Below are 25,127 nucleotides of genomic sequence, written 5' to 3'. Positions count from 1 at the left end.
TAGTCTAACTTTCCTTGCTAGCTTACAGCTAAATCAAACATTAATTCACTACCCTAGTACTTTGTGATATGCAAAATATGCTGATTTCTGTGACTTTGGCTAAAATTCTTATTTTTTGGTTATGGTGTCGAGTATCGTGATAAACCTTGCGTGGGTATCGAAATCAAATTCTGTTATCGTGACAACACTAATCCAATCCATGTGTACAACCACGCGATAACGTTAGTGTACAGCAAGCAGATTAGCAGTTACACCGGCGGGCCCCAGTGGCAATAAATTAACACAACCGAAAGCTTACCTTGACTTGGAAGAGTTGCAGTGTTGGATAGCCTTAGCCAGCTAGCTAGCTAACATACATAGCATTCCTCTGTTTGAGTCAGGTTATTGAGTAGGCTAAATTAGCTGCATTAGCTAAGTGAAAGGTAAACCTAGAAAAAAACTAATTCTCTCCCTCTCTGCTTCTCCTTAATTTAAGAAATTAATTTGTTTAAAACTATTGCCTTTCTCTTTGAGTCAACCACAAACCACACTTTATGCACTGCAGTGCTAGCTTGCTGTAGCTCATGCTTTCAGAACTCGATTCATTCTCTGATCCTTTGATTGGGTGGACAACATGCAGTTCATACTGCAAAAGCTCAGACAGGTTGGAGGACATCCTTCAAAAGTCGCTATAATTACTGTGAAAGTCTATGGAAGGGGGTGAGAACCATGAGCCTCCTAGATTTTGTATTAAAGTCAATTTACCAAGAGGAGGATGGAAAATAGCTGTTATCCGGCTACACCATGGTGTCCCCGTTTTTAACAGTGCATTAAAAACAGACCGCAAAGTGAAATACATTTTTACGTTGCAAGAAAGACCGGGCATCAGAGCCTACCGGTTGACGTCTCAATTGCGTTGTGCTTGTTTTGTCCAGAAGAGGGGGCTGCTCGCTATATCATCTTCATTCACTCTTCTACTAACTACTTGCTCGTGCTAGTTATAGAGAAAACTGCTGTGGAAAACTCGGCCAGAAGCTAGCAAGTGTCAAGTGAATCCACAACATCACCACAAATGTCTTTTCAAGCCAGGTAAGTTACAATCGTTTGAGATACTAGCTAGTGATGTTAGGTCACAATTTATTATATAGATAGATGATCTGCTCAATAAGATTTTAAATAGGTTATGCTAGCTAACATTAGCTATGTCGACTAAGTTACCTAGCTAGGTTACCTAGCTATTGTTTATGGTAGCTAGGTTAAAAAAAAAATCACTTGTAAACATGCAGTGGACGGGCTATTTTGAAAATACGATTATATTAAATTAATGCACAATTAATTATGAGAATATTTATTTGTAGATTACAATTAATGGTTTGGCATTATAATAAGTGTGAAAATATATTTAGACGTTTTCATGGATAACATTAGCATAATGTTTTCTGTTAGAGAGTGGAGAGGAAGGAGAGGAGGAAGACTGGATAGGAATTAAAGAGATAGAGGAGGAAAGGTAAAGATATGATTACAGAGCCTGCCAATTTATTATTCCAAACAATGTTTTGAGATAATACAAAAATGATGCAAGCAATGGGAATCTGTTAACCAAAGTATGTTATCTAGTAGTGTACTATTTATTATTAAAGATTGGAGAGGAAGGAGAAGGAAAAATGAAGGGAGTAAAAAGAGTGAAGCGAGGAGAGTGTAGAAAAGTGAGGTGGAAAGGTAAAGAGAAGGAAAGGAAGAAAGAGAAGGAAGACGAGTGAAGAAAAGAGGAGAAAGATTGGAGCAGAAGAAAAGGTTAAGAGAGTAAGAAGAGCAGACAGAGAAGGTACAATGGCAATTTTCCAAGAAACAGAATGAATGATATATGGACAGCAGCAAGAAATAGGTTCACTGTTCCTATGCTTATTGTGAAGACAAACTTCAACCCCCTCTGCCAGGAGTTCAAGGAAAAGCTGGCCAAAGACAGCAATCCTGAAGAGATGCTTCAAACATTCTTCTGAGAAATATACAGATTAGGTTGGTAGAAGTATATTATGTAGTTACCAATCTCATCAGCATTTTATTTCTTTATTAAGTTAAGTATTTCACATATACTATTGCCTGTTTTTTTTGCTCATTTGCTCATGTTCTCTTCTGCTCTTATTCTACTCAGACTACCAGGACCACTGAATGGCTGTTCAGATCAGTTGTACCCAGACTACCAGGACCACTGAATGGCTCTTCAGATCAGTTGTACCCAGACTACCAGGACCACTGAATGGCTGTTCAGATCGGACAGTTCTGTCTTGTCTGTAGCGTTTCTGTAATATAGTTGTTTTCTCTATCACAGTGTGCCTGTTAAGACTAAATACATGAAACCGGAATTGTCCCCCATTTTATTTCATAAATAATAACATTAGATATTTTAATTATATATTGACCGTCGAACTGGAAATGTCCACGGTTTTAATTTCAGAAATCTGGTCACCTTAATCTAGAGTGCTGCTGAGGCTACTGTAGACCATTGCAAAACATTGTGTATTAGTTTGGTGACATGTAAATTAGGACTGTCAAAGTTAACGCGTGAAATTTAAAATCGGCATACTTTTTGGGGACGCCGTTAATCCATTTCTTCACCACACGGACCCTTTTAAGTGCAGAACACAACACTGGTGCAGGCAGTGCTTGCGGCTTTGCATGGCTGACGACTGTGTGCCTCTAGACAAAGTCATGTGAAAGTTAGCTTGGTTTTTTCTTTCTGCCACAGATTGGTGCGCATGTCACAGTCCGTTTTAAACTACTCGTGAGCCGATATTTGTTGGTTAAATAACTTTTCTTTTAGCTAGCTAGTCATGTTACCTACCTTTGTCAATTAGCTAGCAACATGATAACGGACTAGGCTATGCACACATTTTAAATAGCACAGGAAGAACTGAAAAGGAATAGGCTCTACAAAGTGATGCTTCAAAAGGTAGGCTGCAATATGCAAGAGTGGGGTGCAAGAGTACAGTGAAATGCCTTTCTTGCCTGCTCTTTCCCAACAATGCAGTAATCAATATCACAGTCAATAGTGTGAGAGCGAGAGTAAGAGAGTAATTCTCGACCAGAAAGTGGAAAGGTTCTCCGACGTCACATAGGTTGATACATTGCTGCGTTCTCATTTATAAAGTCCCACTGTACCGAACATCATTACTAAACTTGAGACGTTAGAGTTACCACACCCAGTCTCAGGGATGATTAACTCTGGAAATGCCTTTGGTCACTAGTTAGGTAAATCAGCTTTTAGTTCTCTTGCACATTATTTGTGGAACAATCTTCAACATTTTCTTAAATTTGATGTGCTGGCAACTCAAAAAGCTGACTGAGGACTATATTACTGAAAAATGTGTTGACTGTGTTTTGGTCTCAGGACTCCCTGATAAAATAAAAGGTTAAATAAAATGAGAGTGCGCAGGCCTATGTGTGTAAAGTTATCTGAACAGTACAGATGGTTAAAGTGTTTTCAGAGAGTCAGTACCCCCCATAGTCCAGGGATCATTAACAGGATTCAGCCACGGGCCGGAACATAATTAAGCCTACAAATAATTTGACTGCAAATTGACCGCAAGAATCTCAAATAGACATAACGTTTGACTAAAACATAATAATTTAAAAACTTGCTTACATTTGTACACAATCACATATATTCCTCTACTATGTGTAGAAATACTTTGGAACAGATTTCCTAAACTTGGAGCAGATTTGCTGGTGTTTTTACAGTGTAAAGTCCAATAATTATGAAATAGTTGATTTTTTTGTTCAGAGAATTGGGGGGCCAAAATTCAGACCACGGGATGCCAGCTGGGGAACCAAACTAGAGTCACACTCATTTAGAATTCTTGAAGCATTAACAGTACTTAAAGCTGTGTGTGTGTGTGTGTGTGTGTGTGTGTGTGTGTGTGTGTGTCAGTCAGAGAGACTGCCGTGCGCAAGTGTTAAACTTCATGACCATTGGGACCATAAGAGGGAGTAGGCCTACTTAAAGCTATGTTAGTGACTTTTGCGTTTATGTAGAAAATGCTAATAAAACATTCTGATGTAGATAATTGTGTTTCCGTACCTTACAAATTAAAGCATAGCAAATCATTTTTGGGGGATTAATCACGATTAACTAATCCTATTAACTTGATTATAATCATTTGACAGTCCCAATGTAAATATATTTAATCTAAGAAGAACAACTAACTTCTCACAATTTTTATTTGTATGAAATTCACCGATAGACTAGGAAGGGGAGGACCATCCTGAGTAACTATTGTTTATCATCCAATGAAAAACAACATGAAAAACGTACTGGCAATAGCAGACAAATTAAATCCCCAAATAAAATAACATATACTTCATACTCGGAGGTCAACACAAACAATTTGGACATTCTCTTACCAATACATAGCCTACCAAGCAAGTTTCAATTCCAGGGGTGCCCCAAATGTTTCACTCAGGCCCCCCTTCCAGCATTGGGGAACATTCCGCCACATCTATTTTTATGGGCACAAGCACTGTTAATGACAAACTATTTACACCCCTCTTGTTGGCAAAGATAAAATGTTGCAGGTTTAAAGGTTATTTCTTGCAATTCTATACATTTTGCCATGTCTAATTTGAATTCATGTGATATTTGAGTGACTCAAACATTACCACAAAATCTATGGGCTAAAAAACATTACCTGACAAGTTGATCTGGACTTTTGACGAGTTATAAATTAGAGGTCGACCGATTATGATTTTTCAATGCCGATACCGATTATTGGAGGACCAAAAAAAGCCGATACCGATTAATCGGCTGATTATTTAAATGTATTTATAATAATGACAATTACAACGATCCTGAATGAACACTTATTTTAACTTAATATAATACATAAATAAAAATCTATTTAGCCTCAAATAAATAATGAAACATATTCAAATTGGTTTAAATAATACAAAAACAAAGTGTTGGAGAAGTAAAAGTGCAATATGTGCCATGTAAAAAAGCCAACGTTTGAGTTCCTTGCTCAGAACATGAGAACTTACGAAAGTTGGTGGTTCCTTTTAACATAAGACTTCAATATTCCAAGGTAAGAGGGTTTAGGTAGTAGTTAATATACACTGCTCAAAAAAATAAACACTTAAACAACACAATGTAACTCCAAGTCTATCCCACTTCTGTGAAATCAAACTGTCCACTTAGGAAGCAACACTGATTGACAATACATTTCACATGCTGTTGTGCAAATGGAATAGACAACAGGTGGAAATTATAGGCATTTAGCAAGACACCCCCAATAAAGGAGTGGTTCTGCAGGTGGGGACCACAGACCACTTCTCAGTTCCTATGCTTCCTGGCGGATGTTTTGGTCACTTTTGAATGCTGGCGGTGCTTTCACTCTAGTGGTAGCATGAGACGGAGTCTACAACCCACACAAGTGGCTCAGGTAGTGCAGCTCATCCAGGATGGGACATCAATGCGAGCTGTGGCAAGAAGGTTTGCTGTGTCTGTCAGCGTAGTGTCCAGAGCATGGAGGCGCTACCAGGAGACAGGCCAGTACATCAGGAGACGTGGAGGAGGCCGTAGGAGGGCAACAACCCAGCAGCAGGACCGCTACCTCCGCATTTGTGCATGGAGGAGCACTGCCAGAACCCTGCAAAATGACCTCCAGCAGGCCACAAATGTGCATGTGTCTGCTCAAACAGTCAGAAACAGACTCCATGAGGGTGGTATGAGGGCCCGACGTCCACAGGTGGGGGTTGTGCTTACAGCCCAACACCGTGCAGGACGTTTGGCATTTGCCAGAGAACACCAAGATTGGCAAATTCGCCACTGGCGCCCTGTGCTCTTCACAGATGAAAGCAGGTTCACACTGAGCACGTGACAGACGTGACAGTCTGGAGACGCCATGGAGAACGTTCTGCTGCCTGCAACATCCTCCAGCATGACCGGTTTGGCGGTGGGTCAGTCATGGTGTGGGGTGGCATTTCTTTGGCATATGTGCTCGCCAGAGGTAGCCTGACTGCCATTAGGTACCGAGATGAGATCCTCAGACCCCTTGTGAGACCATATGCTGGTGTGGTTGGCCCTGGGTTCCTCCCCCGCAAGACAATGCTAGACCTCATGTGGCTGGAGTGCGTCAGCAGTTCCTGCAAGAGGAAGGCATTGATTCTATGGACTGGCCCGCCCGTTCCCCAGACCTGAATCCAATTGAGCACATCTGGGACATCATGTCTCGCTCCATCCACCAATGCCACGTTGCACCAGACTGTCCAGGAGTTGGCGGATGCTTTAGTCCAGGTCTGGGAGGAGATCCCTCAGGAGACCATCCGCCACCTCATCAGGAGCATGCCCAGGTGTTGTAGGGAGGTCATACAGGCACGTGGAGGCCACACACACCACTGAGCCTCATTTTGACTTGTTTTAAGGACATTACATCAAAGTTGGATCAGCCTGTAGTGTGGTTTTCCACTTTCATTTTGGGTGTGACTCCAAATCCAGACCTCCATGGGTTGATAAATTTGATTTCCATTGATAATTTTTGTGTGATTTTGTTGTCAGCACATTCAACTATGTAAAGAAAAAAGTATTTAATAAGAATATTTCATTCATTCAGATCTAGGATGTGTTATTTTAGTGTTCCTTCATTTTTTTGAGCAGTGTAGTATTTATAGGACTATTTCTCTCTATACCATTTGTATTTCATATACCTTTGACTATTGCATGTTCTTATAGGCACTTTAGTATTGCCAGTGTAACAGTATAGCTTCTGTCCCTCTCCTTGCCCCTACCTGGGCTCGAACCAGGAACACGTCGACAACAGCCACACTCGAAGCAGCGTTACCCATCGCTCCACAAAAGCTGCGGCCCTTGCAGAGTAAGGGGAATAACTACTCCAAGTCTCAGAGCGAGTGACGTTTGAAACGCTATTAGCGCGCACCCCGCTAACTAGCTAACCATTTCACATCGGTTACACCAGCCATTAGGCTGATAGGCTTGAAGTCATAAACAGCGCTGTGCTTGCGAAGAGCTGCTGGCAAAACGCACGAATGTGCTGTTTGAATGAATGCTTACGAGCCTGCTGCTGCCTACCATTGCTCAGTCAGACTGCTCTATCAAATCATAGACTTAATTATAACATAACGCACAGAAATACGAGCCTTTGGTCATTAATATGGTTGAATCCGGAAACTATTATTTAGAAAACAAAACATTTATTATTTCAGTGAAATACGGAAATGTTCGGTATTTTATCTAACGGGTGGCATCCCTAAGTCTAAAAATTATTGTTACATTGTACAACCTTCAATGTTATGTCATAATTACGTAAAATTCTGACAAATTAGTTCGCAATGAGCCAGGCTGTCCAAACTGTTGCATATACCCTGACTCAGTGTGCAATGAACGCAAGAGAAGTGACACAATTTCACCTGGTTAATATTGCCTGCTAACCTGGATATCTTTTAGATAAATATGCAGGTTTAAAAATATATACTTCTGTGTATTGATTTTAAGAAAGGAATTGGTGTTTATGGTTAGGTATAGTCGTGCAACGATTGTGCTTTTTTCGCAAATGCGCTTTTGTTAAATCATCCCCCAGCGTTGCATCGATTATATGCAACGCAGGACACGCTAGATAAACTAGTAATGTCATCAACCATGTGTAGTTAACTAGTGATTATGATTGATTGATTGTTTTTTATAAGATACGTTTAATGCTAGCTAGCAACTTACCTTGGCTTGTTACTGCATTCGCATAACAGGCAGGCTCCTCGTGGAGTGCAATGTAAGGCAGGTGGTTAAGAGCATTGGACTAGTGGTTAACTAGTCCAACGCTCTTAACCACCTGCCTTACATTGAGTAAGGTTGCAAGATTGAATCCCAGAGCTGACAAGGTAAAAATCTGTTGTTCTACCCCTGAACAAGGCAGTTAACCCACCATTCCAAGGACGTCATTGAAAATAAGAATGTGTTCTTAATTAACTGACTTGCCTAGTTAAATAAAAGGTGTAAAAAAAATAATTACAAAAAATGGCAAAAATACAGATTTTCGATTGTTATGAAAACTTGAAATCGGCACCAATTAATCGGTCATTCCGATTAATCGGTCTAACTCTATTATAAATACCTCTAAGGTATGCAATGACTGACATGGCAAGAGGAACTGATGATGCATTTCCCAATTTTGAGATTTTACCTTGTGCATTCTACTATTACTTTCAAGTTGAAAGCCACCCCCTTGCTGACCTCTCGTGCCCCGTAGGGGCTGCACCCTACAGTTTGGGAACCACTGATCTATTCAATGCAGGCCAAATTCCACTCAAGATTTTAGAGGGGTAATTTATGAGTATGGGACTATTGGCTGCACAAATCAAAATGCCCTGGTCAAGTCTACTGCTCCACCAGCAAGCCAATAGAGATGTGTCTTGTGGGGAGTCAGAGCAGTCTCGAATGATTAATCAGAAAACAGGCCCTGAAAATTCCTTCCCTTGGAGGTACTTTGCAGCATGGTCAAATAATTGACGGGCAGATGTTGGGCCATTTTTAGCTTTTCCGACCACACCGGAAAAATAATAATGTAGCAGAATACTAGCAGGGTAACAGGCCTGTGGAGCTTTGACAAATCCCACACTGTGTTTTTATAATGCGAGAACTCATGGCGCATGCGTCTCGATAGTCCAATGCGGCTTCCTCTCCTCTTCATCTGCGCAGTTCTGAAAACACGGGATAAAGTGACAGCAATATGTCGAATGCCTTTTAGGAATTTGCTTTCACTTGGAAATAAAAATGAGGAGAGGTCTCTTAACTATATTCAACTTTATTTCAGGTATGCACAGATGGAAGAAAATGAGACGAGGGGAGGAGGCCTTTTTAGACTACTGACGTGCACCCTTTGTCTTGAAGGACAAAGCACCCATGGCTAGGGGAGGATGTGGTTAGTTCAGAAATCACTGACCCTCACAGAGCAAATGGGACCTAATGCGAGCTATTGATCAGCTGGAATACGATAGCGTGGATGGCCCTGGCATTATAAGTGTCTCGGGCCATTATCGACAGATTCTGCGCCTCCTATGAAGAAGTCACAAGCCGGCCTACGTCCTGTTTCATGTACTAAAGGAAAACTGCACCTAAACGATTACAATGTTTCTGTCTGTAACTCTGTTTGTTCATTTCTCAGTCTTTCTGTTAAGATCATCCTTCCCTTCATTCATCCATCCACTCCTTTCATCCTTCCACCCATCCTAGACAGGCCGATGCAGGGTGTTCTGAATGACATCCACCACCAGAACTGCTCGTGGTGTGAGAGTATGAGCGAAAGCAAGCGAGCGAGAATTCTCTAGCGTGACTCATTACCGAGCTGAAACGCGAGCACCCTCTGCATGGTCGGAACCAACCAGAAGCCTGCGATACAACTCCCGCTTTTGGACGTTAACAAGGCGACACGCCATCTTAACCCTTGACACTCGTGGGAATGGGCCTATACGGATAGGACTACATTTAAATGTTTCTTACAGAAGAAATATGAAAAGCATATGCCTAACCATGGTAGCAATTGAAAGTGAACAGTTTGGAGATAATGGGGAAATTATTAGACCAAAGTTGAGGACACAACAATTCACCTGACACAAGACAATCAAAACAATAAACTTGATTTTGTGCACTTTGCCTCATTTGTTGATAACGAAATCAGAAAATAATCTTGATTTGATATTAAGATGAAAACGCATTGGACCTTTAATATACCACAGTATATAGATACGCAGAAATGAGTTTAAAAGCTCAAAATGCAATGGTGACTTGACCTCACAAGACCAGCTAGTTACACATAGCATATTTTTGAGGCACAAAACAGGCCCACATATTGATTTTATACAATCGTCATGCCACAGTTCTCTTCATCCATTAAAAGGTTATAACCCATACCCAAAACACTAAGATAATAACATGTCCCTTGGTCGTTTCCCCCCCCAACAAAATCATTGTACATTTTAGATAAATGTATGACTTACTCGCTAAATCGGTAAATCGCTAGTTTATGAAATTACAGTTCAGCAATCCCAGAAATTCTTGGGTTTCTTTGTGTGCGTTGCTAGGAGCCCTCTGCATGTAAACCTATAATAATGGTATTGTAATGACCAACGTTTCATTCCCCAGGCCGCACCAGATGACATAGCCTGCTAAAGCTGTATCTAGGGGATTTTTGGTGTTTGGATTTCAATGTAAAAAGAGGAAACCTGGTATGCTTCTGTCTCCCGGTTCAGGCTCATATTTCCAGTGAACCGAGCGCACTTCCCCCGAGACCACTGATCGAGCTCACAAACAAGCTCTGGGTTTGAAATGGAGGACTGTCAGAAGATTTGGGTTCAGGTTCGTTGTTGTGTCACAGCTAAGTTCCTGGAAAGAGAAAGGTCTTGCAGGTGTCGCAGATGTGTTACGTTTCAAAAACACAGGACAACATTTTAAAATACTCATGCTGGAAGGGATCTAGCGAGGGTGCAGTTTGACACTGTCAACTGACCCCGCTGTAGGTAGAAGTTTCCCTTAACAACTGATCTAGGGACCAGCTTACCCTCCCCCAGTCATACCTTTAACCATTAGGGGTTGAAAAAAGGCTAGACTGATTTTAGATCAGTGTCTAGGTGCAACTCATCCTATTCCACCAAACCCAGATTATCTACAGCTAAGCCCCTCCTATCAGACCTAGACACAACAAGGTTGCTCTTAACATCACAAGGCCTAGCCATAGGCCCAACCACATCTCCGAACCAAGGGAAGCGCTGTATCAAAGGTAATAAGCATTCACTGCATTCACATTGGCAGCACATTGGCATCAAAAGTCATGTGACATCACTATCCAATTAGAATCCTTATCATATTGTTGCTATTATGGAAGGCTTGGAGCCTAAATGGAGGAAGGTTTGCCGAATCCTGGGGGGCCATACTCGTGAACTTTTGCTAAAACCATTGGTTTTAAATGGCAAGATGCCAACTTTTCTCATAGGCCAACCTGACAAAATTAGCCACGATTCTGGGGATGGCCAGCTGAGCAGATAACTACATCCGGTAATAAAAAAAACAAATCAACCTATCAAAGACCTTAAATGGTAGACACTATCCAATTGCATTTGTTAAACAGGTCAACTTGGCCACTAGAGGGAGATAGTTAAATGGCATATATTAGTTGGATAGTTTATCAGATACTTTTATCCAAAGCGACTAACAGTCATGCATGACAACTGCTTGGTTTTTGTTTGTTACCAATGATCTTGGTAAGTGGAGTGTGCTAATACAGTGTACAAAACATTAGGAACACCTTCCTAATATTGAGTTGCACCCCCTTTTCCTTCAAAACAGCCTCAATTCGTCAGGGCATGGAGTCTACAAGGTGTCAAAAGCATTCCACAGGGATGCTGGCCCATGTAGACTCCAATGCTTCCCCTAAATGTGCCAAGTTGGCTGGATGTATTTTGGGTGGTGTACCATTCTTGATATACACGGGAAACTGTTGAGTGAAAAACCCAGAAGCGTTGCAGATCTTGACACACTCAAACCGGTAATTTATCCACGTGAAATGGTTGGATGGAAACGTGGTTACTGGCACACATACACTATCCATGTATCAAGGCTTAAAATTCCTTCTTTAACCAAGCTTCTCCCCTTCATCTACCCTGAATGAAGTGGATTTAACATGTGGCAGCAATAAGGGATCATTAGCTTTCACCTGGTCTGTGTCATGGAAAGCAGGTGTTCCTAATGTTTTTCACACTCAGTGTATTTTGAATGATGCTTCCTTGACCAGGCTACTGTACTGATGTTACACAACATTCAAAAGGCAGTAAGGAGATTGCGAGATTGTTCTTACTTTTTTAAAGAGGATTATGCATTTCTATTCGTATCTAAATCCTTCATAAAAAGATGGAATATGTTGGAGATCTTGTCGACGGTTGTATTTTCTCCTGACCATTAAGACTATTTGGTGGCATAGTCCACTAAGACAGTTGCCTCAAAGTTCAATGGCTGAGAGTTCAAATCACTTTACGGAGCAAGTTTTTATTTTTAATTAAGGAATTACCAATCCACTGCTGGTCCTCAAGTCAAATGTGTATATGTGACGAAGGAGATACTTATAACAATGCATATAAAATGGATGTAGGCCTACATTTAGGTATACACATCCATATACACATCCATGCAATAATGATTATTAGGTCCTAGCAATGTGTTTGTGAACAAGGCTGAAAAAAAAAATGTCCTTATGGAATTCATTCCAAATCTTAATTTTGCATGGTGATGACTGATTTTTTTTTTCTCAACACAATACCTCAATGAATGTTATTCCACATTTCAAAATAAACATTATCACCCCATGGGGGATCCAAAGTCACAGCGTAAATGGAACTAAGCACCATTCACAGAGTTAATTGTCAAGACACATATTTGCACGTGACGTAGTTAATTTGATTATCAGAACGTGCAGTGGATTTCTGGTAAGGATGCTTTAGTGAAAAAGTGTTGGGATCAGGTCCAGCTACGTCGACAATTTTAATTGGCTGATAAGGACTTAGTTACCGGATATAATTATCTGCTCAGCTAGTCGGCCCCAGCACCGTGGCTAATTTTGCCAGTTTGGCCTATGAAAAAAGCTAGCAGTTAGCCATTTAAGACCGATGATTTAAACCAACGGTCTCAGCAAAAGTTCACGAACATGGCCCGTGTGGCTCTGGTCCCTCATACACAATCTCATCCGGTGTCTGACGCAAAACTCAAAAGGGAGGTTGTATTGATATCATCATCTGATCTGTGTGCTCACCCATCATAGACTGTGTTTAACAGAGAGAGGAAGAGAGGGGAGGAAGAGAAGAGAAAAAGGGAGAGAGAGAGAGAAAGAGTTGTTTGAATGTGAGGCCTTACCTTCTGTAGACTAGTGGGGTTCAACTGCGTTTTGTCTATTATCTTCACGGCAACCTACGGGAGTGGAGACAAACAAGAAATAGACTTTACACACCAATCACATCCGGCCAAAGCTCTGTGACAGCACCCATTTTGTGTTGACAATGGAACGTTTTGATCCTCTATCCTAACCCAGGTTTAACGAAGTTTGAGGGGCTTCTGAGAGAGGTGTGTTGCAAATGGCACCCTTTTCCATGTATAGTGCACTACTTTTGACCAGCGCCTTATGGGCACTGGTCAAAAGTAGCGCACTATATAGGGAATATGGTGCCATTTAGGACACAGACAGAAAGTTATGATTAAATGGTAATTTAGCATCATGGTTAGCACCACCCGAGGTGTGCTTTCCTCAGAACAGAAGGATCAAGTCACCAGAGTGCAGATTCGACAGCCTTGGGTTGGTAACTCGAGCTCAAAATTGAAAATCTATTCAGGCCCAATTCTTGCTTGTCTGCTGGCGAAACAAAATAGAAAAAAAACTCTGTCCCTGTTATGGAGGCTGCAAATGCACAAACTGATTTATGTTTTGAAAGGAGGACAGTTTGAGAATGTCATTTGAACGCACACACACCAACAACTCCCAGACCCCCCCACACACACACACAGAGGTGGTGGTTGTGATGACATTTCTCAACCATAATTTCAGGAGAGACTGCTCTTAGAAATGTCTAGAGATGACCGCGGAGGTCGATACAGGCTCTGCTGGTTCCGTTCATATTGGTAAATAAAAATGTATTTTGGCCACTGAGTGAGGGATCTTAAAGGAAGCCTTGGACGTGATGCAGATCTGCCTACACTCTCATAGTGAAAGGCAGTGGGCGGCCATTTCATCTATCAAGGTCTAAGCCAGAGGCTCTCGTGCCGATCCGTAATTTCTAAGATGAACCATTCAAAGAGAGAAGTTATGGTCCAACAGTTAAAGCCACACTCCTTAATTTGACAGTGGCTGCTTTTAGGACAATGGATCATTTGGTTCAAATCTGAGCTGGTGCAGTGCTGCTGTTTGGTCCTCCTGGTGCAAAACATTATCTGCTTGAAAAGTGGAATTTAGGGGAGGAATAAGTAGATTTATTTGGGCCTGTGTTGGTGTACAAACTCATCAGCAAGAGCGTCATTTAAAAGACATACAATAACTAACTGGCAGTTCCATTTGTCCAGATCCACCCGCACAGATTAAAAACCGGTCAGAAGGGCTGCAGCTGCACTTGAGGTGAAAGTTACAGACTGTGCCTTTAAATGACGCATATGAAATTCTTCTCTTACAACCCAGTGTGCCATAGATCATTTTAAAGCGTCACTGAGAAGAGGTTGCATCAGTCCCCGAGACTACAATTAACCATAATCACTATAATCAACACGCAATCATTTTCGGGATAGGAGATGACACTAGCACAACGCGAATCAAAGGAACCGTAGCCTCCCTTGCAAAAAAAAAAACAGCCTCTCCTGAAATATGGATATGTAAATCGGTCACCATTACTGGGTAGAAACAGCAGGCTCCCGAGACCATAAGCATTCGCATCCTATCAGGCAATCTTGGAGTAGGCATACCGGAATGTTTGAATTCACACGTAACAACCTCTCTCGCTCAAGACTCTGGTGCGAGTACTGACGTACATTGCATCAATAATTGAACCTATACTGTTGGCTCATGCTGGGTCAGAGTACCCAGCCAAAGTTATTTCCATTTCAAAAGTAGACTTTTAAAACTGCGCTGAGGTCTTGGACAACACTGAAAGAGAATTGTTGAGTGGTTGAGGTCGATGGGTGGTGAGGGCAACCAGTGCAGCCATATCTTGTTAACTCTTGATTTGTCTTAAAGTGGCTGACAGCATTTTAGCAACATCAAATCGTATTCAAATCTGTTTCATATACACCCCCAAGAAGACACATTTGATTTGTTTTAGGTTCTGACAAGCGACCACTTAGATATGGGAATTTCCACATTTTCATACATTCTTAGAATGTTTGGGAATTACATATACTAAGGCATAAAAATAAATAAAACTCTATAGCAAATATAGAGTGAGAAAGCGGCTGTGCGTTTGGACAATAAATAAACATCTGTCTCGTCCAGGATCGGAGTCTATGCAGAACAGTGCACCATAGCCAGTTGGCTAAGTTGGTAGAGCATAGCGCTTGTAACGCTTGTGGGTTTTATTCCCATCGGGGACCAGTACAACAACAAAAAATATGAAAATGTATGCACTCACTACTAGGGCTGTGGCGGTCACGACATTTTGTGAGTTGGTGATTGTCAAGCAAATAACTGACGGTCTCACGCTAATTGACCGTTCATTAACAAACACATTTAGGATAGCAGACTTTTGGAACACCTACATTTTAAAAAGTCTAATAAGTCCATTTGATATAGCCTACACCATCACAATAAATCCATAAATTATATTTAAAAACAGGTCTAAAGAAACATGATATGAAGAGCAAGAACAGAATAGCATACTCTGAGTTGTCTTCATGCCCTGATCTGGCTATGCCATATGGCTGTGGGCTACACTAGCTCATTTAGCAGACAAGATTTGCTTAGAATACCGTGGCATTATTTTATTAGAATGAAGAAAACGATTGAACATAGCTGAATAAACTAGAAAGGATGTTTTCTCCAAATGACTTGAGTGCTCACGTGGCTATTCTGTGTTGAGCGGTTAACAAAGAAACAGCTACTCCTATATGCTTCATTCAGAGTTCTGTAACTATAGTTGTGATACAAATGTTGGGCTGTGTGTTTGGTTTTTAATAGATTCTAAGACTGCATGTCGAGACTAATGATTTGAAAAAAGTTGCATGAAAGCATGAGCTCTGCATTTGTTGTTTTGCGCAGGCTGTACACACTTCATCAGTCTGTCTTTCACAATTTGACAATCACTTGATAATGCCTCAAATTTCCCGGCCGCATCCCCTTTCTTTCTGTTCTTTCTGTGATTAACTGTGATTACCCCCCCAAGAAATCCAGGCGTTATATTTATAATTCCCTTCTCCCGGCTGCGTGCCGAAGCACCGCTCACTCACCTGGCTCTCAGTCACGTGATCGGGTCTCTCTCACAGGCTACAAGTGAAGACCGACACAATGGGGACGCAACTGCATATTGAAGATAGGAAGAGCTGTAATTTTATTTTCGTCAGCCAAAAAGAGGAGTAGGCCTAACGCACAGCAAAAGCTCTAGCCAATTTCAATCTACTATCCCCCATAGTACAAAAGTTGACCTATTCTAGAAAGAAATCTTCCAAACATAGTCTGGGACAGTTCTGGGATGTGATAGATCCCAAATTAATACAACCACTAGCATCAAAAAACAGAAATGTGATTATGCATTTAATGCTTTTAAAATAAAAAAAAGGTTCATTTTTATGGTGAAAATTCTTCCCCAAAACTCATGTGCTGCATATGTATGCCAGTTAGAGACTACACCCGGTGTAAAGCGGATTAATGTGTTTCGTTTTAGTAAGTTATTTGGCCACCTTAAAACATATAGCCCTATGGGCTAGGCTACATGTGGTGTGCGACTACGATTTGAAAAAGTCGCAAAAAAAGCCATGGCTGTTTCTTGCCTCAAGTTGGGCATCATTCACAAGTGATAGGCTAATATTGTCCCCCATCAGACTATTCTTGATTTAATCTCATCTTTACATATACTAAATAATATATGTATGACGTTAGTTTTGATTTAGAATAGACAACTATCATGCACCGGTCTCAAAACACGGGCAGGGGGAAAAAATACACGTCATCTACGCACTTAAATAGCAAATGGAGGACGCTTTTCCCACAGTTCATTTTCATGCCAACCAATGTAGTCCATACTCCTGTTGTAAAGAGAAGCAATGTGCTTAATATTGGGAAAGTTGAGAAATAAATATAGTAGGCCTAGCCTATAGAAAACGGATGGGATCCTCTTTTTAAGAGGCCATCATTCACCGTTTTCACACGCAATTGCATAGCCTATAGGAATGTTGTGCAACATGAGCTCATTGGCTCTCATGAAGTTTTTGATTAGATTTTTGATTACTTTTGTATTGATGTCAGTGATTAGAGGGACAATAGAGTGCTGACTACCAGGAAGTTATCACGTTTGGTAGGCTACTAATGACCACCAGCGGCATCAGAGCTTGGAGAAACCTAATTAACGTGACTAAACAGTCACATGGAATTTGACTGCCATCATGACCGCCGGTGTGGGGGTAATAGGTCACCGTAACAGCCCTACTCAATACTATAAGAGCGTATGCTGAATGACTAAAATGTCAAATGTAACTACAGTAGGCCTTTATGCAAACAAGCTATTTGCCACACAGGCCTGCCATCATTCACTTTGAACTGGATGTGTGTTTAAAAGGAGTTGCGACTTTGGTCTGAAGTATATTTTTAGATCATTAGAACGCATTAGGCAAAAGCCACAAAATACACCGGAATGGATTTCGGCAAATATATCAATACCACGGGAGTCGTCTTACATTTGTTAACTTTACAGTCCTATTGATCAAACAAACATGAAAAAAGGTAGGCTCGCTATCCCTCAGTTACGCACACCAACAACTAATGCTAGCCAGAGCAAGATGAGCTAAAATCTAACAAAGGAACATTTGATAAACCCTCTCAAACCTTTTGAGCTAGTTGGCCTTCAAAATTGCACTGATAAATGGTGGGAATTGTAGCCAACTCATCCTTGTGCAGCTTGCCTGCAACCAAGCACCCAAGCTAACTGGCTAAAGTTGGCTGTCTTGCAACTTACAGACAAATGAGAGAACACCCCACTCTGACCATGATTAGCTAGGCTGTTTACATGTTATGTAGAGCATTCGGGACTATTACTTTTTTGGCCTGTTTACTGACACCGGCCATATTCAGCAGGTGTTGCGCGTTCATAAATTCATCAGGAATTGGTCTTACTCAGACGAGAGGGCTCTGAAATCGGACTTGTGATCATTGCCCTTGCTAGATTGTATTGTCATTCCCAGACTTAGTTACATTTGTCAATTTCTTTCCAAAATATTGAGTAATGGAAACTGAAAAAGTGCATCCCGCAAACAATGTACCAGGCCAGCTGTGATTTACAACCTTCTTTGGACTACCAAGAAATGTATTGGTGAATTATATGAATCATGCATTAAACTGCATCATTCTTTTCTGCCAACAATGCCTTAGTGTCCGTCATGAAATGTAGAGTCAAATAGAAACTACTTTTAAAACCTATTATAAAGTAGATTTTGTAGCATAAACTGGGAATTTGATATTTTTGACTGATATGATTGTTTGTTTCATATCTGAAACATAGTTCAAACGCTGTCAGTTCCACTTTAAAGGGACAATTCACTTCCTTGTTTTAAAGGGACAGTTCACTCCAAAACCAAAGTGTCAGATGTTTTCAGACTAAAAGTGGTCCGATGTTGATAAATCCATATCCCACCTGTTGTGGCAATCCAAAATGAAAAGATAAGCACCATATCATTTCTGATCTTATTTGGTGGTCATCTTTTTAAATTCCTTTGGGTTAGAGGGCAGAGACTGGATCTACAATACCAAAGGCATGGGACATTAAACTACCTTTAAGGTCAGAAAAAAAACATACATTTTCCTTCAACATTGCTTTCATAGAGATGTGGGACAGGACTTTGGTACTGTAGTTCACAAGATTCCCTCTTCTCTCAGTCTTGTTGAGCCCAGAAACCAAACATCCAGAGAAATGTGGACATGCAAACAATGTAAACTTTAAGAACTCCAGACCTCTGTTGAGTCCTTACATGTAATCGCCAAGCTATTGGCATGAATCCAATGTCTAAATATGTCTGTGTGGGTACCAAACAAGACACATGCAATTTTCAACAAGGTCAAACTTAACATACCACGCACGCGCGTGAGACCAATTTGAAAGAAGGAAAACTGGGTTATTTCCTGTTTAGGTATTTAAAATAAAGAAATAGACTCAACGTGGCCTCTTAGAACAGGGATCACCAATTAGATTCAGCTGAGGGCCGATTGTTTCTTAAGCGGTTGGTCAGGGGGCTGGAACATAATTACAAATAATTATAAAAACAGATAATATTTGACTAAAATATAATAATTTCAAACCTTGCTTTACATTTCTATACAAATCTCATACATACATTGGATTGGGGCAGCAGGTAGCCTAGTGGTTAGAGCATTGGACTTGTAACCGAAAGGTTGCAAGATCGAATCCCAGAGTTGACAAGGTGAAAATATGTAATTCCGTTCCGAGGCCGTCATTGAAAATAATAATTTGTTCTTAACTGACTTGCCTAGTTAAATAAAGGAAAAATTAATTAAAAAAAACACTACAGTTCAGTAAATGACAGCAACAAATTCATAATGGAGGAAACTTACCTCTCGTCCTGTGAGTATATGCCGGGCCAGCTTGACTTTGGCAAAGTTCCCCTTGCCAATGGTCTTGAGCAGCCGGTAGTTCCCGATGTGTGGCTGCTCCTCTGTCGTGGACGCCACAGAGTTCCGACATCTCGGCAGGCTGTGCCGACTCCCCGACTTAGCCGGCGGGGCCGGGGGCTCCTGGTAGCCCTCCACAGAAGTGTGCTGTAAGAATGTGACATGGGTGGAGAACAACAAACCGTGTCGGTTTAAAAAAATATGTCTTTTATTGAACAGATAGAGGATCAAAGTGTGGAACGATAGAAAGGTTGTGTCAAATGGGAGTAGGCCAGATTTAAACGAATGCCCAACATCTAAGATGTATGCCAGAGGCTGCGGCATTACGACTAGACCAGCTTTCCACCAGCAACATGCATGTCTCTTCTACACAGTCAGAAAGCTAAAACAGCTAGTGATACTATATCTGCTACATAAATCAGGTTTCCATCCAGTAAGTACATGTCTGATAAAAATCATGACAGGCCTGATGGAAACAGCAAATGTTACTCTAAACTTTACAAATGTCAACAAAACAAATCAATAAGACAAGGTGGGATCTTTTCGTTCTTGTAAAATTAATTATGCGAGAAATGGCAGTGGAAACGCTTTTATGTGCAAATATTGATTAATATAACCATCATATCAAAGTCACGTGATGATATGTTGTGTGATCCTCCCACTACAACTCGGGAAAGCACGCAGTTTATTAGGCTACTGATGAAATAAGTTATATACTTCACAGGGTGGTGAAAATGCACAGTGATGAGCTTCATGCTCTTATTCAATAAATATCAAGGGTATTTTTCTGGTGTCAGGATGATCGATGCTTGGCTTCTGTTTGATACATACAAATAATCTTGCTCTTTTGTCAATAATAAAACCAGAGTGGGCACATTTGCTATAGTTTATAACGCAACATTTTAGTGACAAAACAGTAGAGTTGAAAATGCAATGGATACCCATTTAACTTGTGTTTTTTATTTGGTACATGGGAATTTTACCACAAAAGTTAGTTTTATGTGAACTACATAATTCACAGCCTTTAATATGCAACAAGTCAATTTGGTGGAAACGTTTCTGGTGGGAAAATGCACATTGTTTTTATGCGGATTTTAAGAGTATTCGCATGAAAATCTGTCGCCAATTGAATGTATCAAATTGAAAAGTAATGTTATTTTCTACACAGATCACACAATTATTGCGTGATGATCTTCCCTGATGTTTTCCTGAACTTCCCAATACCTCCGATGCATTTCAAATCACATCAAACCATACTTCAGACTGTCTTTTTTATTTTATAGCATTTCAGACTGAATTTTAAGACTGTCACTGGCTGTTGATTCTAGAGATCGGCCGATTAATCGGAATGGCCGATTAATTAGGGCCGATTTCAAGTTTTCATAACAATCGGAAATTAGTATTTTTGGGCGCCGATTTTGCCGTTTAAAAAAAAAAGGCAAGTCAGTTAAGAACACATTCTTATTTTCAATGACGGCCTAGGAATGGTGGGTTAACTGCCTTGTTCAGGGGAAGAACGACAGATTTTCACCTTGTCTGCTCGGGGGATCCAATCTTGCAACCTTACAGTTAACTAGTCCAACGCTCTAACCACCTGCCTCTTGTTGCACTCCACGAGGAGCCTGCCTGTTACGCAGTAGAAGTTGCTAGCTAGCATTAAACTTATCTTATAAAAAACAATCAATCATAATCACTAGTTACATGGTTGATATTACTAGTTTATCTATCGTGTCCTGCGTTGCATACAAATCGATGCAACGCTGGGGGATAATTTAACAAAAGCGCATCTGCGAAAAAAAGCACAATCGTTGGACGACGATTATTTTCAATGACAGCCTAGGAACAGTGGATTAACTGCCTGTTCAGGGGCAGAACGACAGATTTGTACCTTGCAAGTTCAAACCCCTGAGCTGACAACCTTCCGGTTACTAGTTCAACGCTCTAACCACTAGGCTACCCTGCCGCCCCTCATTGCGAACTAATTTGCCAGAATTGTACGTAATTATGACATAACATTGAAGGTTGTGCAATGTAACAAGAATATTTAGACTTAGGGATGCCACCCGTTAGATAAAATACCGAACGGTATTTCACTGAAAGATTAAACATTTTGTTTTCAAAATAATAGTTTCCGGATTCGACCATATTAATGACCAAAGGCTCGTATTTCTGTGTGTTATGTTATAATTAAGTCTATGATTTGATAGAGCAGTCTGACTGAGCGATGGTAGGCAGCAGCAGGCTCGTAAGCATTCATTCAAACAGGACTTTTGTGCGTTTTGCAAGCAGCTCTTCGCAAGCACAGCGCTGTTTATGACTTCAAGCCTATCAGCCTAATGGCTGGTGTAACCGATGTGAAATGGCTAGCTAGTTAGCGGGGTGCGCGCTAATAGCGTTTCAAACGTCACTTGCTCTGAGACTTGGAGTAGTTGTTCCCCTTGCTCTGCATGGGTAACGCTGCTTCGAGTGTGGCTGTTGTCGATGTGTTCCTGGTTCGAGCCCAGGTAGGGGCAAGGAGAGGGACGGAAGCTATACTGTTATACTGGCAATACAAAAGTGCCTATAAGAACATCCAATAGTCAAAGGTATATGCAATACAAATGGTATAGAGAGAAATAGTCCTATAAATACTATATTAACTACAACCTAAACCCTCTTACCTTGGAATATTGAAGTCTCATGTTAAAAGGAACCACCAACTTTCACATGTTCTCATGTTCTGAGCAAGGAACTCAAACGTTAGCTTTTTTACATGGCACATATTGCACTTTTACTTCTCCACCACTTTGTTTTTGCATTATTTAAACCAAATTGAACATGTTTCATTATTTATTTGAGGTTAAATGGATTTTTATTGATGTATTATATTAAGTTAAAATAAGTGTTAAGAGTTAAAATACCGATTAATCGGTATCTGCTTTTTTTGGTCCTCAAATAATAGGTATCGGTGTTGAAAAATCATAAAATCGGTCGACCTCTAGTTGATTCTAACACATTTATCACAGGGTGAGGTCGTAATAATTGTCTGATATCAAAATTGGGTTGTGGGACAAAAAAAAATGTAGTTACTGGATCTCAACTTGTTGATGTTGGACTTCTAACCTGGATATATGATCCGACTGTTTGACTTTGAAACCCTGGCAGCTGTACCCACGGCACGCGTAGCAAGAATTCAGGTGTCACCGTCCACTTCCGAGGCAGCCCATGTGTGATGCCTTAACCTCCTTGACATTATCAGACAAATAACTTTTTTTGCAACCACAGGAATTAGTGACCCATGTGTTCGTTAGTGACACATTGATAGTAGTTCATAGACATTTATACACCGTAGTAGTTAGGCCAAAATACAGTACTATCCAGTGTGTATACTAAACATTCATTTGTTTCCAAAAGTCAGAATTTCTTCCCACCGCCATCTTCCCAATAACAAACACATGGGAGTTTCTAGATATTTTCCTCATAAAGACATTGCTACTGGGCACAAATCTCAACACACAGCTCCCGTTTCAGATGAATTCAGATTATGTGCCTCTGATCTTGACATTATGATGGACTGATGCCACTGTATTGAATGTCACTGTACTGTATACATAAGCAGTGGGATCGTAGTATACCGATACACCGCACAATCAAATTAGTAAATAGTAATAAGATTAAGTACACCAATGCCAATGTATGCCAATGGCTTCGTGACAATGTAACAGGGAAGGGGTGTCAGGGATTAACCCTGTAACAATTGGTAAAGTACATTTAGCGCAGATATTTGTCATGACCATACTTCTCCTTGTACCACGCTGAATTCACATTTATCCTCTGTAGTTTGAGCACTTTTGTAGCACTGCCATTCATTTCCCTAGTGAACACATCCCAGGTCTCAATCACTTGAGGAATTTATCACTGGTGACTGCGTGAGTGTTTGTCCCAAGAAAACCTTGCCAAAAATATAGGCCAGTACTGTCGTACTTGGGGACACAAGGAGGTCAATTATGGTAATGATCGAATAAACAAGACGACCCGCCATTGTAAACACTGACGAAATGTAATATATCTGGAGAGGAGAAAAAAGGCTGTGACCTTGGGACAAACGCAGAAGTCGTCGTTAGCCTCAACGCAGTTCGTTACGCCAGATGGGAAAATGGTGGTGTTGGGCAGAGCTCACAGATAATTTAGCGACTGCCGACCGGAGGGTCGTAAAATCAGATTTGTGGAGTGTTGTCAAGGAGTGTCTCCTTCAGAAGGGGAGTGATGAATTGCATATTATAGGTAATTCCTTGAAAACGTAAAAACAGGTGGGGCTGCACAACTAACACAAGTGACAGCAGCATATAGAGATGGAGTGCTGTCGTTATGTTTTCCTTCTCCATCCTTTGGCAGGAGCCTTGTGCAGTTGTGGTCTACTTTGTGAGCAATATCAACACGCTACTAGTCACCTCCATATATGGGCTACCAGATGTGGGACAGTGGCATCTCCCTCCAATAAAAATGGAAAGCATATCATTATACAAACAGACTGATATAGTCAACAAAATAGGTGACATTGGGAAATGCTTAACACTATGGCAAAGTATAATCAACAATATTATCCTAATGATAGCATTATACCGTATAGTGGTATTATAATATAACCAACCAACCAGAATGTTGAGGTTTCACAGACCACACTTCCTCTCATTTCATTACAGTATTATTATAACACCCTAACTTAGTCTAATTAAATCACAGATGTTTGATGGATGTTTTTTCAGATCAGCCCATTACACAGCACCAGTGCCCACTGTTGTTTCAACCAATTTTTTCCATCCAGATAGTTCATGTTGCCTACCTTCTGAATGGGGGTTAGGGGCATCTCTGGTGTTTGCCCTTGCTTTTAGCAGTTCGCCACTTATTTCTGCTCAACTTGCTCGCTCGTTCACGCTAGCATGGCTCGCTAAGCCCTAGCAACGGACCATCGTGTTTTGTAACACACGTTTTCTGAATTCTCCTTCCTCGTCTGCCACTCTACAATCTGGTTTGATCACTAAAGGCAAAATGAAGCGCTCAGGTCATTCCTGAGCCTGTATTCATAAAAGGCATCTAGTAGGAATGGACACAAAAAAAAGGAGGACCGAACAGGCCCCCATTAACATTGACGGGGCTGTAGTGGAACGGGTTGAGAGTTAAGTTCCTTGGTGTCCACATCAGCAACAAACTAACATTGTCCAAGCACACCAAGACAGTCGTGACGAGGGCACAACAAAACCTATTACCCCCTCATGAGACTGAAAAGATTTGTCATGGGTCCCCAAATCCTCAAAAAGTTCTACAGCTGCACCATCGAGTTGCATCACCGCCTGGTAAGGCGACTGTTCGGCATCCGACTGTAAGGAGCTACAGAGGGTAGTGCGTATGGCCCAGTACATCACTGGGGCAAAGCTTCCTACCATCCAGTTAAATTCCAGCCTAGTTAAATAAAGGTTCTATCCAGGACCTATATACGAGGCGGTCTCAGAGGAAGGCCCCAAAAAATTGTCACACACTCCAGTCACCCAAGTCATAGACTGTTCCCTCTGCTACCGCACGGCCAGCAGTACCGGAGCACCAAGTATAGGTCCAAAAGGATCATTAACAGCTTCTACCCCCAAGCCATAAGACTGCTGAACAATTAATCAAAATGGCCACCAGGACAATGTATATTGACTGACCCCCCCCCCCGTTTATTATCTAGGCATAATCACTTTACCCCTACCTAAATTTACCTCGACTAACCTGTTACCCTGCACATTGACTCGGTACCAGTACCCCCTGTATATAGCC

At 41.0% G+C, this 25,127-nt stretch overlaps 1 protein-coding gene across 2 annotated transcripts in view; it reads right to left on the bottom strand.

Annotated features, from left to right (window-relative positions):
• Positions 1-25,127, bottom strand: part of LOC139370558 (serine/threonine-protein kinase MARK1-like) — a 78,694-nt gene that overhangs the window by 37,075 nt on the left and 16,492 nt on the right. For both annotated transcript variants that reach the window (XM_071110129.1, XM_071110130.1), the window contains exons 2-3: positions 19,278-19,481; positions 12,881-12,934 (exon numbers count right to left, since the gene is read on the bottom strand). In XM_071110129.1, the coding sequence (XP_070966230.1) occupies positions 12,881-12,934; positions 19,278-19,481 (258 nt within the window). The remainder of the gene's footprint in view (positions 1-12,880; positions 12,935-19,277; positions 19,482-25,127) is intronic.

This window comes from Oncorhynchus clarkii, chromosome 17 (genome assembly GCF_045791955.1).
Source record: "Oncorhynchus clarkii lewisi isolate Uvic-CL-2024 chromosome 17, UVic_Ocla_1.0, whole genome shotgun sequence".
Taxonomy (NCBI): domain Eukaryota; kingdom Metazoa; phylum Chordata; class Actinopteri; order Salmoniformes; family Salmonidae; genus Oncorhynchus; species Oncorhynchus clarkii.
This window is presented reverse-complemented; position numbering and strand designations above follow the sequence as displayed.